The sequence below is a fragment of the Taeniopygia guttata genome, chromosome 6, assembly GCF_048771995.1.
Source record: "Taeniopygia guttata chromosome 6, bTaeGut7.mat, whole genome shotgun sequence".
NCBI classification, from domain to species: domain Eukaryota; kingdom Metazoa; phylum Chordata; class Aves; order Passeriformes; family Estrildidae; genus Taeniopygia; species Taeniopygia guttata.
In genome coordinates this window covers 27513550-27528393 of record NC_133031.1, presented here as the reverse complement: position 1 = coordinate 27528393, position 14844 = coordinate 27513550, and the positions used below count along the sequence as shown (strand labels likewise).

Sequence of the window (14844 nt, the reverse complement as noted above, 5' to 3'; positions counted from 1 at the left end):
CAATTTGCTTTAATTTCCCTGTAAATATATCCATTGGGGCATCTCCTTTAGATAATAAATGAACTGCAAATATAGAGACTAAGAGCACTGAAAGGGAATTCACCATAGCCATTCACGAGCTATGCAAGTGCAGGCAACATGGAACAGCTATCTAGTCAAAAGCACCTAGGAAATAATTATACCATATAGGATCTATTCTCTCTTCAAAAATATCTATGTCATTCCTTTTATGTAATTAGAAGCCATATATTAAAGACCTGAAGCCATAACTATCATATGTCACAGTAAAAAAGCGGAAGAGTGTGACTTCTCTGCACAGGAAGATTAACTTACGAATTTATTAAATGGAACTAACAAGTGTTAAATTTTTTTCCTGAATTAAAATTTTACAGTTTGCCTCTACTACACGTACTGCAATACAGGTTAACCAGAAGCTGGAAAACAGAGTAATTTCTTCTTAAGACTTCCATTCCTCCTTTCAAAAACATAGAAGTCCTCTCCCAGACATTCCCCATTTTCCAATCTTATCTCCTATAACCTCAGAGATTATTTATTCTTTCACAAGAGAAAGCAGTAGGCAGGACTCCTGGCATAGTGAACCAACAATAAGGAGAAGCTATAGAAAAAACAACTGACGGCACGATACATTAAACAGTCACACCTGACAAAAAGTAACTATTCTCTCATCTGTGAAGACAACCAGCTTTAATAACCAAACTGTACTCCTACAAGGTGTTTAAAATGTTTTTACTGATTTTAATTACAGAGTTTGTTTCCACAGCATCCAAACTCTCTCCACTAGCTTATAAATCACAAAGCTCTGAGTTCAGATTATTTCAGGTTTTTCTCACATTGAGGCACATGCAAGATGAGCAGCTGTAATGGCTCCTCACCAAAGATGATGCAAGAGACAAACCATGCCTTCTTCATCTGCACATCACTCTTATTGCTGTTCCTATGGCACATAATTCACATCAGGCTGTACATATCTACAAGTTTCAAATTAATTTTGTGGCTTTTACTGATGGGCAAAATCGCTGGCTATGATATATGCTTTGCTCAGATACTGTGTCAAACCAGACAACAGGATCTTACCAATTTCCTCAGGAAGGTGTGTGAGAAGGTTCTCTCCGAGCCCAAGGTGCGTCAGATTGGTAAGGTGACCGATTCCTCTTGGAAGGGTGGTCAGCTGATTGTTAGTCAGAACCAATTTCTAAGGGAAAAACATGTTTTTACAAATTAAATTAATGATTTTTGCTTGGAATGACAGCAAGTAACAAGATATGTGGCTGACAAATGAACGGGTTCTACTCTCCTGAATTTGAATGAGAAAAATTTCAACCGTTCATCAACATTTCAAATCTCTATCAAGCATCACTGAATGTAAAAATAGAAAGGTGCCTAATAAAACACATGCCTAAACATAGAAGATTTCATGAGCATGACTGGAATAATTTCTGGGGTGGTAGCATGCTCATGGCACAACAGTTAAAACCCTCAAAAATTTTTGTTCAGTATTAACTAATAAAGCTGGGGAACACTTAATGGGCACTAATTGTGGGTGAAGTTGCACAAGACTTTAAACTTTTGTTTCTATGTCCAGTCTCAAATAGTTTCCACTCATCCAAAAAGCTGCAATTAAATCAGCATGGTGTAAATAAAGGACATAAGATGCTTATCTTGACCAATTATTGTTTCACCTGCAGATCCTTGAGGTAAGCTATTTCATTTGGCAAGGATTCCAGTTTGTTTTCCTCTAGATCTAACTCTCGGAGTTTCCGTAGATTTCCAATTCCATGGGGAAGTTTCTTTAGGAGATTGTTTGACAAGATAAGAACCTCAAAAAAGAAACAACAACCAAGCACAGAATTTCAGCAACATAATAAGTAACAGATTTACAGATTAAGATACCTTTTTTTTTATATTTTCAAATAATGAAGCCCAATATTAGCCTACATTTACATTGAGGAAGTACTTGAAAATTAAAAAAAATAAAACAAGTCAGTGATGAAACACTTTTCAAGTCTTTAATGATACAAATACATATATTTAGGATATACTTCTTTCAAATATTACTATATGTAATAATAAATGCAAAGCAAAAACAGTAGAAACCTTATTTCTTCAAATGACCAAAGAAAAACAATTTCTTTCTGAATTTGCCTATCATTTTGTTATGCTTCCTTATAGCCATCTCATAACCATGTTTTACATTATTTGCTGTGCTTGCCAAGTCCTCCTTTAAAAGCTTAGTACTTCCTCTTCTCCCTATATCCCTTTGGTTAGGAGCAGCAGCAAATAAACACACAGATGGGAGCACCTAAGCAGAGCACTGGCTTTCCAAAACGGGCTGCCATCACACACCCACGCCTACTACAGTGCTGTCCTCTTGTTTTTCTCCTTCTTTCTGAGTTCAGTTATAAATACCCCAGGTTCAAGAAGTGTATCCTTATTTGCAGAGTCAGTTAACAGAGTTATTCATCACAGGCAAGTTAACAGGGGTTACACTTATACACCATTTTTCCTCCAGAGAAACTCTGCAGTTCTACGAAGTAATCAAGCCTCATAACAGCACCATGAGTAGTCAAGTATTTAATTACTGATTAAACAATGTTATTATCTAGTTCTTTAAGAAGGCACATTGAAACACGAGGATGTGAAAGAACAGTCAGCATGGACCCTCCTGTCAGCCACACACAACCAGCCAAGGCTGCAAGTGCCTGTCTTCTACCAATAATCCCAATTTCACTGGCTTCATGTAATGTGAAAACACCACAGGCAGGAACAAAACAAAGGCATGGTGAGAATCAAAGTGAGAATCAAAGTGAAAATCAAAGTGAAAAAAAGCCAATGCCTGAGGATTAGCACAAGCAGCATTTCACTGACCATCCTTTATGCACTACATGCACAAAGCAGTGAGAACAGTAATGTTTTAATCGCGTATCAAGAAACAAAGGCAGGAACAGACAGTATTACCTACGTGAAATGCAGCTGACTTAGCACTGCTGTGGGAACCTTCACTTTTGTGTAAACACCGTCCAAACAGCCCTTTGTATTTGATTTTTTAATTACAGAGAAACACAGTGGTAACAGGTCAGCAAACCAAGCAGCTCTCCAGCTTCAGCAGCTGACAGACCACCAGCAAACCCAGTTGTTAGAGGTTACTAATTTCCCAATCACATCAACCACAGCTTTAACTTAAAAGGGAACTGGGCTATTAAGTAATGATTACTCTGTCATAATTCTAGCCCCACACTACAGGAATAATTAAATATTCACAGAAGAAGTCACATTAGAAATTTGCAATTTCAAATATGCCATTTGTTATAGCTCTTTAACAGATTTTTCCCAGCAACTTACAGAGCCTACTAAGTCTCCTCAACTGCCCAAACAAGTACCTCTGTCTTTCTGTCCCTCCAAGGCAATAATTTGTCTCTGCTGATGGTACCCTGAGAAACAGGATGAGGGGACAGAGCAGGTTTAGTTCGAGCTTTTAACCTACGAGTTCTTCACCCTCAAAGGCTGAGAATTCCCACCTGGCTGCCTGACACTCAAGCCTCTCCTGGCTGTCAAACATTTCATTATGTTTTTCTGATTACTGCTGCTTCCATGCTGGTCTCCAGGAATTGAACCAAGTTTAGCAACACTGCATTTACAACACTGATTCCTGTTGAGAAAAATTTTTCTTCTACCTGGCTAAAAATATAGCTGTACCATAGTGGTTTGTGCACACTCATCCAGAGTCTAAAGAACATTCAAAAGCCGTTGACAATGGCCACAAACAGATGTAACAGGGGATTAAACAGCACAGATATACATATTTATTTAGCTTTATTTGACTCCACAGTAATATTACTTAAACCTGAAGCAGAGAATCCCTATATTGCAAGTATTCACTTAGCTGTTAACTTATACTCTTCTCACCTCGAGAGAAACAAGCCCAGATACATCCTCAGGGATTTTTGTGAGCTGGTTAGTTGCTAAATTCAGTTCTACCATACTTGTCCATGTCCCGAAATCCAAGGGGAGAGATGTCAGCTGATTGTCCTGTGATTTAACATATCAAACATTTAGGGTCTGCCCTTGCCAGAAGTTGGGAAGGCATCTGACAGATAAACGAACTGCTAACAGAAATACTTCATAACAACATAGTTGATAATGAAATCAGAAGAATAAAATGTTGGTAATTGGCCAATTTTTTTTTTCCAAATTCCACCAAATATTAGTGGTACCAATCTAGAGTTACAGAATCGACTCTCTGTTACTATTATGAACTGAAATTCATTAGAAGCACTTAATTATCAAACTCTCACACAGTGGTTAAAACATTTTTTGTCCTATTTCTGCTGAATACAATGAATGGTGGGTTCAAAAAAAGAACAGAAAGTTCACCATAACTTACAAAGATGCTATCAGCAAATGTTTGAATCCTAAAAATATATGGAGTTTAAAAAAAAATCCAAACAAACCAATCAAGAGAATAAACACCACGACGTAAAAAACCCACCAGAACCCATACACCAAAACCTGCTGAGGGGAAAAAACCCAGCAAACCCACAACCAAAAAATAAAGAGAACCAAAAAAACCCCATATACTTTAATGGCTCAGAGTAAAAGCATCTGAAATTACTCTGAACATGTTACTGCTCAAAATATTTTTAAAATATTTGATTTAGACCAGACACCAAAAGATCATTTTTAAATGGTCACACAAAGTTGTGGTAAACAGGCAAAGTTACAAATGGGTATGTGAAAAAATCTGTCAATGCAAACTGAGGATTCATTTGTGTCAAACAATTCTAAAGCAGTAGCTGAGCTTAGCTACTGCTCAAGGATTTCTTTAAATAAATCTATTCATATAAAAAAATCATATTTTTCCCCCACTTTAACTGTATTAGCATACTTAAAACCTCTTTTGTTGTGCTCTTCAACTATTGGCAAAAGTCTCTAGACTTGGGTTTTGAAAGACCATATTAAAAAAATTATTTTACATACTTCTGCTTATAATGTAAACTGTAACAGTGTCTGAAGGAGAAATAAGCTAATCTACATGCTTGTGTCCCATGTGGATATTAAAGAACTTTGCAGCCAGCTTTCTTATTTTCATTGTTCAAACTCAAGCAAATGTGACAAAATCTTAACTAACAAACAAAAAGACCAATTAGTAATTTCTTGATAGCACAATTTTAGACTAATACAGAATTATTTACGTATCTAACAGCAGCATCCACTTCAGCATGATAAATTCACTCCTTACATTATTAAGTCTGCCAGAATTCATGGAGCTGCAAACAGTGCTCCTCATTGATTTTACACAGTAGCATGTTTCTGTGCCTCACCTTCATGTTCAGCTTACTTAATACTTTAGCTCTAGAGAAAATTCCAAAGGGGATTTTATTGATGCGGTTGTGCTCCATATTGAGAGAGTAGATTGTGGAGAACTGGGACGGGCCACCCACAGGATAGGACTGGAAGCAGTTCCTGGCCAATGTTAAACTAGTCAGTTTGACAAGGCTGGATAAAAGACCCTGTAGAAAGAAGAAAACCACCCAAGAACTTAGGACAGATTTATTTGAATGCGTCTCTTTTCCCTTATGGGTCTAATTAGAAATGTTTTTCCCCCCTTAAGTCCATCCCCTGAAGAAGTGTTGCAATACACAAACCAGTGTTAAATTTGATAAAACTTCCATCAGCAACAACCTCTGCTCACAGTCATCAGCCACTACCTTGTTTCCCCCCTTCCTCCCTGCATGCTGACAGATACAAAAAAGCAAACATAACATTTAAAAGCACAGGTTTGGGAGGTTTGGTAACTCTTTCCTACTCTGAAAGCAATTTTTCTAATGACACGTTGCTCCAGGAGCACAGAGGCAGCATGTCCATCCCATCTCCAGCAGCTATTTTTGCTCCAGCAGCTCACCCACATCAAAATGGGGCCCAAAGAAATATCAACCCCACACAATGGCTCCCAAAAGAGGCATTTGATAATTCCAGTACAAATCTTCGGTACCATCATAAAAATCCATACTGCGATCACAACTTCTCAGTGTCTTGTAATTATACCATAATAGTTTCAGATTATCAGACAGAGAAAAAGAAGAGGATGGGTTGGAAAATTCCATTGTTCTTTCCTTTTTCTAAAATATTCCTAAGTAGTTACTGCTCTATTATTTTTCCCCTTAAAAAATAAAAAGCAAGAATCCTGTAAATAAACTGCCTAGCAAGGGCTGCCCATTGAATCCAGAGTTTCATTTCTTTTGACAATCTAATTAGATTCCAAAATCCCAGCAGCCCATATCTCAGTTCATCTGTTAGTTACGTGCCAAGCACGTTGCTGGAACTGTGGAGATGGATAATGAGATCTAAATTACTGCTGAAGTGTCACCTTTGCTTATTACTACACCAACTTGAATCCAGCCCTATTTGCTTAAGTATTACAGAAATTGGAGATTTATGCATGACATTACGTACCATAAATAATGCAACATCTGCAATCAGGAATGAGCAGTAACAAGATAATGATTCCAACCATATTCCTAATGTCAGTATTTCTGGATTGCAATTTGAGCTCCATATTCACTGTAAATGCTTTAAGAACATGGCTTTGCTGTTTCACCAGGAAAGCTTTGGCTACTTTTATAAATAGTTTATTAACATTATTGTAAATAAAATAGGATCTAATAGGGACTTACCTACATGCCCTGGCTAAAACTTTAGACACTGGGGGCATCTCAGCAAATATCAGTGAAGCATTTTCCCCACTACAGATAAAATAATGGATCTTCAAATCAGTATTAATCTAACTTAATCATTAATTAGTATAATCTTTGGTTAGGAAATATTGTTTCTACCTATTCTTTAATTAACAGATATTAGTCCTAGGGTTAGGCAGTCCCTGAGCTCTAACACACTATATTACTTCAGATGGATTTTGGCATTTCAAAAAGCTGGTTTTGAAGGCTGCTTGTATACCAAAAAAATACATAAAATATGTTAGCTAATTCACTCTAATAGCCCAGAGTAATTAAATGCATCTGAAGGGAAGCAAGAGAGCTTTGGCATACAAAGAGAGCAATGCTCTTACATCTATGAGAGCTGTGGCAGTGCTGCCTTCTTCCAGCCCATCCTTTTAAGATAAAATATTTATTAGGCATTGTGTCAGCAGCCTCAGCTAGATTTTGAAACTCAGAAATTTCTTCTACAAATACAGTTCTTTGTCTTATAGAACAACATGTTTTATTTTAAACAGATTACAGTATAAACTATACATTTCTGCAAACTTAAGTGTTAGCATATTGTCGGCAAATGTACCTGAAGAAGGCAGCACAGTTACTAAGACGTTTGTATTATGACTGAACGTGTTTTAAAGCAAGTAATCATCCTTCACATTAGCTTTTTGTAATTACACTATAGTTGCTTTTGTAACACCTCTGGGTGGGGTGGGCTAGCTTAGCTCTCATCCCAAAAGCAGCTTGATGGCTTTCACTCTAGCATTTTCTTAAATTATAGTCTTGCCCAAACATTTATTAAATTCTCTGTTTCAGACTATCATTGCTGAGCTCAGATATTTATCTGAGGAAAATTAGTTACTTGCTGCCCTTTGTTACTGTAAATACTTTGCCTAATTCCACATGCTTTTCTTTTCTCTTCTATTTATTGTTTGCTATAGACATATTTAGATAACCTTAAACGTCATTTTATACTAGTAATTTAGATGATCTGGGGTCGTGGGGATGACAGCTTAGGAAAGCAGTTTGACCATCATTAAAACATAAGAGACTATAAACATTATGTTGTGTCATGAAGTCTTCATCTTAAAAGGATTTAAAGAAATTGAATAAATATCCAAAATAAGAAGCAATCACATCAGATTTTTTTCTGTCATCTGAACAATTACTTCCAGGCACTACTGCTTCATGAAGCAGAAACACTGAGAAACACTTATATGGCTTGAAGGGTGGGAATCTGAACTCATTATTTAAGGTTTTCTAAAGATACAGCACAGCAAATACAACCACATGTGCTGCTCCCAGTTTTGACTCAAGTTGTATGACATTAGTCTTTCTACACTGATTAAATATACCTAGTATTTACATAATTGACATAATTCACATTACTTTTAGGTTAAAACAAAGGGTATTCCTCAGAGTTAAAATGCAAGATGAAATAATTTCCCTTGTTCCACTCCCTTTACAAAACATCGATGCTCTCCAGCAGCATCCCCTCCCCAGTCCACTCCCTCTACTCCTCACCTCTGGTAAAGTAGAAATGTTGTTGTTCTCCAAGTTCAGCTCATCGAGTTCACTGCATTTTGCTAAAGACTTGGGAATTGCTGACAGCCTATTGTACCTCAGGCCAAGACGACTTAGACTGGACAGATTTCCTACAGGTAGAAAACAAGTGTTAATATGCTGTGAGAATCACACAAACACAGAACAAGGTGTGACTTCTGATTCTTCTGTTGTCTCTCACCTTACACTTCAAAATTTCAAATGGTGAAATGGAGCTATCATCCCAAAACAGGAGATTTCCAGTGCTGAAGTCAACCATATTGAGCATATTAATTATTCTGAAGTTCTGTATAATATGATAAGCAAGCAAGGCTTATGTCCTATTGTAAAAGTCCTTCTATCCTGATCTTTCTATCAACAAAACATGCTATCATTTTTCCAGATGTTCCCAAAATGACTTTTTAAAATTACAGGCAGTATCATTCAACGCCATGAATCATATTACCAGAATTTGGGCATGCCTCATACAACTTGGGTCCTGGAAAAACAATTTCCTCTGCAGGGAAAACAATCCCCACAGCTTTACCATCCTCCAACAAGCAAGAAAACCTTTAATACATGATAGGAAAACCCCAGAATTTCCAAGGTTTAGAGTGATACTGAAGGAAAAGTCTGGAGGAAGTATACAAAAATCTGGACAGTAGTGCGTGTAAAAATATTTCTGAATACTGCTAGGCTGATGGTCCCAGTTGATGTCTTTCTGTCAGGGAATAAAAATCTCAAGGAACTTGCAGCTTTTCCCATCTGAAGCTAAAAGATTCAACCTTTACCATCTAACAAGTACTAAAGACCAAAACCAACTGCTCAAGGATGTTGTTGAACTATAGTGTGCTGGGGCATTTAGCCTCTCCTGCAGGTAGCAAGGCCTTGAACTTCACTGAAAAGCCAACTGCCAAATTGTACACAGAAACTTGACCTCTGGCTCATCCCTGCAGTCAGAATAGGTGTCTGTGCAGGTTTGGGCTTCACACCAGGGGAGCTTGTGAACACGTTCACACAATCAGTTCCTTGTAAAACATTTGCTGGTGTACACTTGCTTTTACAACCACCCATGGCACAACACCTTTGTTCTGAAAATTGAACTACCAGCCTGACACATTAGAAAGGAAACAATGCATTTAACAATTGGTAGAATGAATAACCAGAAGTAATTTTAAAAGATGAAGAGGTCTTAATATGTACAGCCTAAATGCTCATTAAGTGAAGGCTGTTTTAGTGTCTATGCATGTGCACTTACACAAAGGTTACTGCAGCACAGCAAAGGAAGAAGCGAATTGCAGAGTATGTCCGTTAGACAGAGAAAAACTTTCAACAAAGCAAGAGGCAAAATATCTCTTTCCTGAATCTGGTCAAAATAAATGCCCCAACATCACCAAATAGTTGGGAATGTAGATAATAAAAACTTGAAACTAGAAAGAATGCTGTATGATTTCACTGTAGTTTCTAAAACAGAGAAGTCACAGAAGGACTGAAAGTAAAACAAAAAAAAGTACCAAAAAAGAGCAGAAAACAAAAAACATAAAACTGCAAGTGAAAAAAATCCAAAACCCATAAACCCCTTAATATAGAACAAAAATCATCTACATCTTACAAATCAAGAAAAAAATAAGGATGAGTTTTCAGTGCATATCTGATAATTATCTGACAAGCTTGGCAACAAATTTTACTTAGTACCATCAACAGCTAAACAAAAGTCACAGCAGGTAGCTACACATCATTGCTTAACTTGTAGTATTTTCAATTGGGATTTTGAGTTCTATTTTTTAAAGCGCTGGCTTCTAAACTAGTATAAAATTTTTATAGAAGCAGCAAAGAAAGTGTTCACTTAATCAGAAAAAGGCATTTAAAATCCAAGGCTATCAATATTGCACTCCAGTGAGCAAATCTTCATCTTTTCCTGTTAAATCCTGCAATGCATATACACATGAAAGGGAATAATTAAGACCTGTTCTTATCCTACAGTCCACTAGTACAAAGGCACAGATTTGTACATAAATTAGCTATTTCATACGGTATTTGTGAGATCAGGCATTGCTGGCTGAAAAAAAAACTGGCCTCACTTCACACAAAAAACATTCTATTGCAAGGCTCCAAGATCATTAGAATTTGCCATCCTAGGGATGAACAAAGAACACCCTGACTGTATTTCTGAATTGTTATTTAATGTTTTACTAAAGAATGAACAACAAACTTTACACAAAATAAGATATAAACCTACTATTCTTTTCACTACCTAAAACATGCACTAGATGCTGATCAGGATTTTTCAGGCAAACAGGGAAGTAGACAGCATGATGCCAACTGTTGCTTAGCAATACAACATTGCTGTGCCAGTTCCAGATTGCGAGCACAGGCTGTATGTATATGGCTCTCTTCCTACCAGCAATGTGGCATTTCAGAAAAATGAAACAAGGCAGACACTAGAGAGAGTCAAAATGTACCATAAAGAAGAGAATGACACACGTTGGCGATCCTCATGACATTATCATGAAGAGAAAGGAGGCATAAATAGCAGCTCTCATTAATTTCTCCTTATCATAAGGAGCATTTCTTAATAGAACTTTATCACTGTTTCTTTACTAGTTATCTTTCTTCTCCATGGGAAAGGCACACAAATGCATAACAGAAGACACATCCTCTGTGTACCACATTCCCTGTGATTGTGTTACACACCACGGCACTAAATACAATTATTCCTGAGGACAAAACCAAGATTTCAGCTGCAGCTGCATCAGTAGCACCTCTCCCACTGCTCTTAGAAGGATTGTCCTGGGCCCAGCTAATGCAGACAACATGAGCCACCTTCTCATTTCAAGCCAGAATTTATCTACAGCCCCTCAGTCTTCAGTCAATAAGGCTCAGCTATCATTTCCTCATTGTGAATGCATTGACAGTGTGAAACCTTTATCTTCACATGATGGACAGCCACATCCTAGACCCACCTTCACAAAACAGGATATAGCTCTTCCCTCTGCCCAGTGTGTCCAAGTTAACTTTTCTTTTTAACAGGAATGCACCATGCACAGTACAATGTTAACATTTGCCTCCATGGTCCAGGGGCCAGTTGGCTAACATGAAAACTAAGTGACGAACTGTTTTAGCACAGAAACTGTTGCAAGATGCTCAAGACCACACCTGGTGCACTGAACCATCAAATGATCCCACTTACAGCTCCCTGAGCTCAGGATGACCTAGCTGATAGCTGTATTTGGAGTTGCTTTACAGTGCTTGCACTCATCTCCATCACTTCCAGCTCAGCTACTGCTTTCTGAGATGGAACAGCACGAGGTATCTGCTGATGGGTTCTCAGGTTAAATCTAAGGAATAAGGCAAGGAAGGCAACAACTGATCATGATCAGCTCAGTCAGACTGTCACCAGAACCATTTGCAGTTGTACTTTTGTCACTGAAACTGCACCTCAGCAGCTGCTCTGAACCAGCCCCTCGCAGGTAATGACTCAGAAAACACTGCACTAGATGTTCATGTACGTGACAGCTTGGTAACCACAAGTGAAAAGCAAATACCAGCAATAAAAGCAGCAAGCAAAAAGCCTTCCAACTTGTTTTCTTAGAGAGTCTGTAATGAAAACCCTTGTAAACTCAACTGCCTTATTCACTGGTACTTCTAAAATAAGATTGCAAAACCTGACTAAGCCCTAAACTCACACCAGGCCTAAGCAAGTCACTGAAAAGTCACTTGCTTTAGTTCAACTTTTGTCAGAAACAGCTACTCTTGCGATTCAGGTTTCACAGATGCCTTGTCTCAGGGCCATTTTCTCACCAGCGCAGTATTAACACCCATGAGCAGATGCCAGTTCTCATGGTTGAAGCAACCTAAGCAAAGAATTCATAATCCCTTCACTGGAGTGACTGTATGTCCCTCAGGATTAGCTGCTTCATTTACACAGAACTGAATTAAAAATCCTTGGAAGCATGCAAATCCAGAAATATTAAACTGATACAATAAAAGGGATGTGAAATAGATGGTTTAAATTAATTTTTTTATTAAGGGTACTTAAAAAATATTAATCAAAGGAAAAACAGGTGTTTGCCAATCCCCTCCCGCCCCCCCACCCAAAAAAAAAAAAAAAAAAAAAAAAAAAAAAAAAAAAAAAAGAAAAAAAAAAGAGAGAAGACAGGAAATAAAGCAGGAAACTATACTACCAAAACAATATTTTTTTAGAAAGACCACCTGAAGTGGTCTCTACATCTATTTTTTTAAATATTTCAAAATCAGGAGAAAAAAGGACTGGTAGGCCGAATAATATAAAGAAATACAAATTCCTAATTCAAAGTCCTACTAGCGCTTTTTAAACAGAGTGATAAATGCTCTCTTCTTCTGAGATTTACCACACCTCTTCCTTTTACTCCCTTAGTTAAAATAATCCTTAAAATTTCCTCTCCTTAGATGAAAGGTAATGATTAATGTGAAACTTAGTTCATTAAGCTAATTTGCTATCAGGATCAGTTGCTTTCTTTTGAATAATCCAAAAGCAGCAGATCAATTTAAAAATCTGTTCACTAGATAAAACTTCTACAGATAAAGTTAAAAACATAAATTGGACTTTTAAGAGCTGTGCACATCAAAACACCATAAGATCATTATCAACAATATATGTGAACTTCAGCACACAATAGAAAATTGCAGGAACTTGCTACAAACAACATGGCACTATTAAGTATTTCAGATGGCATAACTTGTATAAATATTCTTAGATTTTGATTTGACTCAACTTGGCACACAATGAGCAGTCACCTACTAAAGAACACGTTTTACATGGCCACATGTTACTTCATAGAGTGCCATGTGCTTAATTCACATGCTGGTTTGCATCAAAAGGTACCAGGTGTCATTTTTAACTAGCAAGAAGTACAGCTAAAATTAATAATACTTTTATAAAAAATTAAATTTGATGTCACTTAAAAAAAAACATACATGAATTAAACTTAATACACCACATGACATTAATCTTGCAGAGAGAATAACAAAGATGACAATATGAAATAAATTTCATATTGTATGGGAGATAGCAAACAGGCTAGAGATGGGCAGTTGTGGACAGAGATTAAACACTGCATTCCAATATTTCAACAGTAGCTCCTGGTCTAAAATAGCCCTGAGTCAGAAGATGCCTGTACCACACTTTGTACTTACTATATACTAGTTTTCCAGATGTCAGCCAAACTGTGTGACAACTTTTTAACTGTATAACAGATTTTTAGGTGAAAGGAGCTGTTGGTGTGTTTAATCTAATCTCTTATCAGAAAGCAAACCAGTTCTCCTGATAGCTGTAGAGTAAAATGAAAGACTTCAGATAAAGCATTTAACCTTCAGTTGCACTCCACAAGCAGAGAGCAACAGCACAAAATGACTGGTCCAACAAGACACCCCAAAAGAGATCTCAGTGATCTTGCTGCAGAACAAAATCCCACAGCCATTATTCATCTGGTCTGGGGGCACCTTCTTCCTAAATCAAAGCTTGTAGGTTTGTACAAATTTAAACTTGTGTCACTGACCATCATCTGAGAGACAACAAATCCTTTCCACAGTCCCTACATCCCTCATGTTTAATATGCTCTGGCTAAAGGCTGATGCCCTAGAAAAATTGGGAATGAGGACAGAAAAGTGATGGGGGTGGGAGGGCAACCACTCTTAGCAGAACTGCAGGAGAGAAGGGAATCCCTCCTGATCATTGCTACCAACTACCAAAGCCATAGCATTAAATGTAATTATTGTGTTCCAAATACAAAAGTGTAGTTAATTACAATACAAAGTTTAACTTTATTTTACTGGTTTAACAGTAAAGTGACTTCTAGTGTACTTTAATTTTTCTTTTCAGCCTCCAATACCTCCGGATATATCCGGAAGGCCAGTGTAGGAGACAAAATCAAATTCACAAATTACCAAGTCAGCAGGGTCCATCATTTTTTGCCCTGCTCAAACCAAAGCACATTATCCTCTTAATGCAAATTCTAGGAGTTCTGATGAAGATGTTATCTATTAGAAAGCTATTTAATATGAATTTAAAATGACCCCTCATGACCTCTATGAGTTTAAACGCCATCTGAAGAGAGCAAAGAGCTCTCTCTACTTTCAGTCTAACAGTATCATCCAAAGACAAGTTTTCCCTCATGATATCAATATTAAAACACTAAATTGTGACCACAGGCAGCCAGTTATTTTCCAATTCTGATGCCAGAATGTAACATTACTGACTGTGTGAAAGATGCACACAAGATACTTGCAAAAACCTGAGCAACAAAGGCTCAGGTACCCAATACTCACCACACACAACACCTGCATAAGGCTAGAGAGCACAAACTCTTAGTGACATGTTTCTGAAACTGTCTAGATGAAAATTCAACTTAAAACTCATTTATTATGCGTTCATCAAAATGCAAGTAACTCACAAACCCACTTGTCTCAATTCTGATGTGTTCCTTTGAATCACTCTTCCCTTGTGCCTGCTTCTTACATAAAGAAAATAAGATTATAGGCTTTTTCTTTCTGCAGTGTACTAATCATTCTGAAAATGCTGAGCTGCAGTTATAAT

General features: G+C 37.3%; 1 protein-coding gene across 5 annotated transcripts in view; it reads right to left on the bottom strand.

Annotated features, from left to right (window-relative positions):
• SHOC2 (SHOC2 leucine rich repeat scaffold protein) overlaps positions 1–14844 on the bottom strand; it is a 63647-nt gene that overhangs the window by 4713 nt on the left and 44090 nt on the right. For all 5 annotated transcript variants that reach the window (XM_030276392.4, XM_030276390.4, XM_030276393.4 and 2 more), the window contains 5 exons: positions 8253–8383; positions 5340–5528; positions 3925–4047; positions 1701–1838; positions 1096–1213 (listed from right to left, as the gene is read on the bottom strand). In XM_030276392.4, the coding sequence (XP_030132252.1) occupies positions 1096–1213; positions 1701–1838; positions 3925–4047; positions 5340–5528; positions 8253–8383 (699 nt within the window). The remainder of the gene's footprint in view (positions 1–1095; positions 1214–1700; positions 1839–3924; positions 4048–5339; positions 5529–8252; positions 8384–14844) is intronic.